Consider the following 2,951-nt stretch of genomic DNA (forward strand, 5'->3'; position numbering starts at 1 on the left):
AGAGCGCAAGGGTCGACGCGCGAGGGGAGAATGGCTCGTAGACAACAACAACTAAACATTTTGGAGGCAAACGACGAAGCAGAGGGTTCCTCTTATGGTGCTGGAATAGATGACACGATGTAAGTTAAAAAAAAAAATTTCTAATTTAGTGTAAATCATTCCCGAAACTTTAAACGCGTTTATCTCAAAACCGTGTTTTCATAGTCGGTGAGGAAAATTTCTCCGAAACCGCTAAACCGATCGGTTTGAAATTTTCACACGACTTACTCAGATATATTTTTCAGATATCTTGCTCACCGCCAAGCACTTTTTTTTGGAGGTCTCTCCGCAGATCATCTACAGGAGCTAGGGGATCCAATATTTTTTTAAATAAACCGCTGATTGTTAAAGTATATTAAATTCTGTTTAAGTACATTTTTTCCATTAATGTATAAAACAAAATGCCTCTTTGGAAAAAATTCACAAAAAAACGCGTCTTTTCTGCCTCGCAAGTGGATATAACCCCTTAAGACTTATATATTATTATCAAGATTATTCCTCTTAAACTCATTACCAACTGAGTACGAAACAATCTGTGGTGCCATGAAATCCAGAAAAGAGTTTCCAACATTGGAGGAATTAAAAATAAAATTGATAGAGGAACAAATGAGAATAAAAGATAAATTTACAGAAAATAAATTTGAGACAGATAATGCATTAATAATAACCAAAAGAGATGAAACACAGTCGCGAGGAAGAGAAAATCCATCCGAAAAAAATAAATGCAAAAATAAACATAGAAAATTTTATATATGCGGAAAAATTGGACATTTCGCAAAATACTGTAAACAGGTGGATAAAGATAAAATAAAAAAAAACAATCGCAATGACGCCATGATAACGATTGCATTAAACACAGTGACACATGGACCAAGGTAGTTGGTGTCTGGACAGTGGTGCAACCAGACATACGAACAATGAAAAAAATTAATCCAAAATCGTAAATGAAGATGGGTGTTTTCAAATTTCTTAGCTCCCAGGGGCTCAAAAGCTTCCCAGGGGCTCAAAAACTTCCAAATCTATAAAAAAAAATTCTCTGAAAATTTGAGCTCATAATATCAACTCTAAGATAGTCCGCATTCCAACCTAAGTTTCTTATGGAAATAATATGAGAGAAATTTCCTTCGTTATTTAGAATTTTATTATTCAGGAATAAATGGATCTATCATGATGATTCATACATATTTTCATGGAGAATTTAACGCTCTACAAAAAAAGTCTGTTATAATTTTTCGCTAATCTATTAGTTTACAAGTTATTTGAGCTTAGAATTAAATTTTTATGTAACTATTAATATCATTAAGTATGATTATTAAGTAAATAATTATATATTAAAAATATATTAAATATTTCTTGTAAAATTTTTATTTATGATCAAAATAAGCAAATGCCATGTTTATAATTTTCGTGGCATTATTGACTGAGTCACTAACGCCATCTATAATAGTATTTGTGTACTTAAATATTTCGACCATTAAAAATATTTCTAAATCACTTAACCTCTAATTAAAATAACCAACCTGTGTGAGCTGTCAAAGAAAATATTCATTCATCATGACATCAAGAATAATTTTACGTCAAAATATTTATTTGATTGGTGATGTGGACACTCAAATTATCGGTAATAAATTGCCATCAAAATTACAAGTGCTAAAAGTTTTTTTTTATCATATACGTATTCTAAAATTAAAATTACGTGAAAGTGCTGAAATCTGTGCAGAAGAAGTTAAAGTATTTGGGCACAAAGCTCAGATACCAACTAAAAGAAAAGATCATTGCATAGATCAGTTATTAAAATTATATGAACAATATCAGCTTCTCCAAAAAAGTATGAACAGAGACTCAAATAAAATTAAAGAGGACGAATTTAAATCTTCATTGTTAAATTTATTCGACATTGCCCATGCGAATGTGGCACAAATGGTCAATGAAAATATAATGCATTTTTTGACTCAACAACGGAAAGACGGTAGAGTGGGCTATATCGCTAACATTGAGTCTGATGATAATGAACAAACCCAAAAAATGAAGGATAAACTACTACAGCTACGTCGTGAAAAATCGGAGAGAAAAAAAGCTCAATATGGTAAAATTAAATTTAAAATAATTTATAAAGTTGAATGTATTTATTAAAAATGATTGTATCTTAATTTCAATCACAAATTTTTATATTTATAACTTTTATGTTTATTAAATAGATGAATTTGTGGAATTTGCATCGAGCAGCGAAGTGCAAGGAGTAAATCCAGTAAGTCAAAAAACATAATGGTCTGCTTCAAATTTTTCCGATGAACTGGCAACTACTCAGCATCAAGAATAAACACAATCTCGTGGCACAATAAATATCGTAAATGATAAATTAGTAGCGGTCTAAATTCTAAGTAACGAGGGAAATTTCTCTCATATTATTTCCATAAGAAACATAGGTTGGAATGCGGACTATCTAAGAGTTGATATTAAGAGCTCAAATTTTCAGAGAATTTTTTTTTTATAGATTTGGAAGATTTTGTGCCCCTGGGAGCCAAGAAATTTAAAAACACCCCTGTTAAACACAACCCTTATGTGTATTCTAGATTTTAATCCTGACAAATTATCTTTCAAAATAACCCCTTTAACCCTTATGAATAAACAGAAAGAGCATATCATTCATCTCTCTTCATCTCTCTCTCTCTCTCTTTACATTTTTAAACCCGTGTTGCGCATATTTGATCCATAGGGCGTGTTCGGCGATTTTAAGGTATAGGAATTGATTCGAGTGATGCGAGATGCATAATAGAGCGCCTTAAAGTGTGTGGAGTGAGGTATAGGATGCGTTAGGCCTTGTGTACGCGTTTCACTTACATTCTGGCTAGATCAAAAAGTGTTTCGTTTTCCCTAATAAGAGGGTTACACCATATTGGCATTTTTCTAGT

The 2,951-nt window shown here is 31.8% G+C and overlaps 1 protein-coding gene across 1 annotated transcript; it reads left to right on the forward strand.

The window, feature by feature from the left end:
• Nucleotides 1–1,551: 1,551 nt before the first annotated feature.
• LOC106790113 lies at nucleotides 1,552–2,942 on the forward strand. Its single transcript, XM_014754813.1, has 2 exons — nucleotides 1,552–2,125; nucleotides 2,238–2,942. The coding sequence occupies exons 1-2, from the start codon at nucleotides 1,594–1,596 to the stop codon at nucleotides 2,303–2,305; spliced, it is 600 nt and encodes a 199-aa protein (XP_014610299.1). The 5' UTR covers nucleotides 1,552–1,593; the 3' UTR covers nucleotides 2,306–2,942.
• Nucleotides 2,943–2,951: the final 9 nt, after the last annotated feature.

The sequence above is a fragment of the Polistes canadensis genome, unplaced genomic scaffold (genome assembly GCF_001313835.1).
Source record: "Polistes canadensis isolate GaletaPanama2010 unplaced genomic scaffold, ASM131383v1 scaffold_215, whole genome shotgun sequence".
In the NCBI taxonomy this organism is placed as follows: domain Eukaryota; kingdom Metazoa; phylum Arthropoda; class Insecta; order Hymenoptera; family Vespidae; genus Polistes; species Polistes canadensis.

Coding starts and splice junctions, on each gene's coding strand:
- LOC106790113 (XM_014754813.1), top strand. CDS start 1,594: ATGACATCAAGAATAATTTTACGTCAAAATATTTATTTGATTGGTGAT. Junction 2,126..2,237: donor GAGAAAAAAAGCTCAATATG/GTAAAATTAAAT, acceptor TTTATTAAATAG/ATGAATTTGTGGAATTTGCA.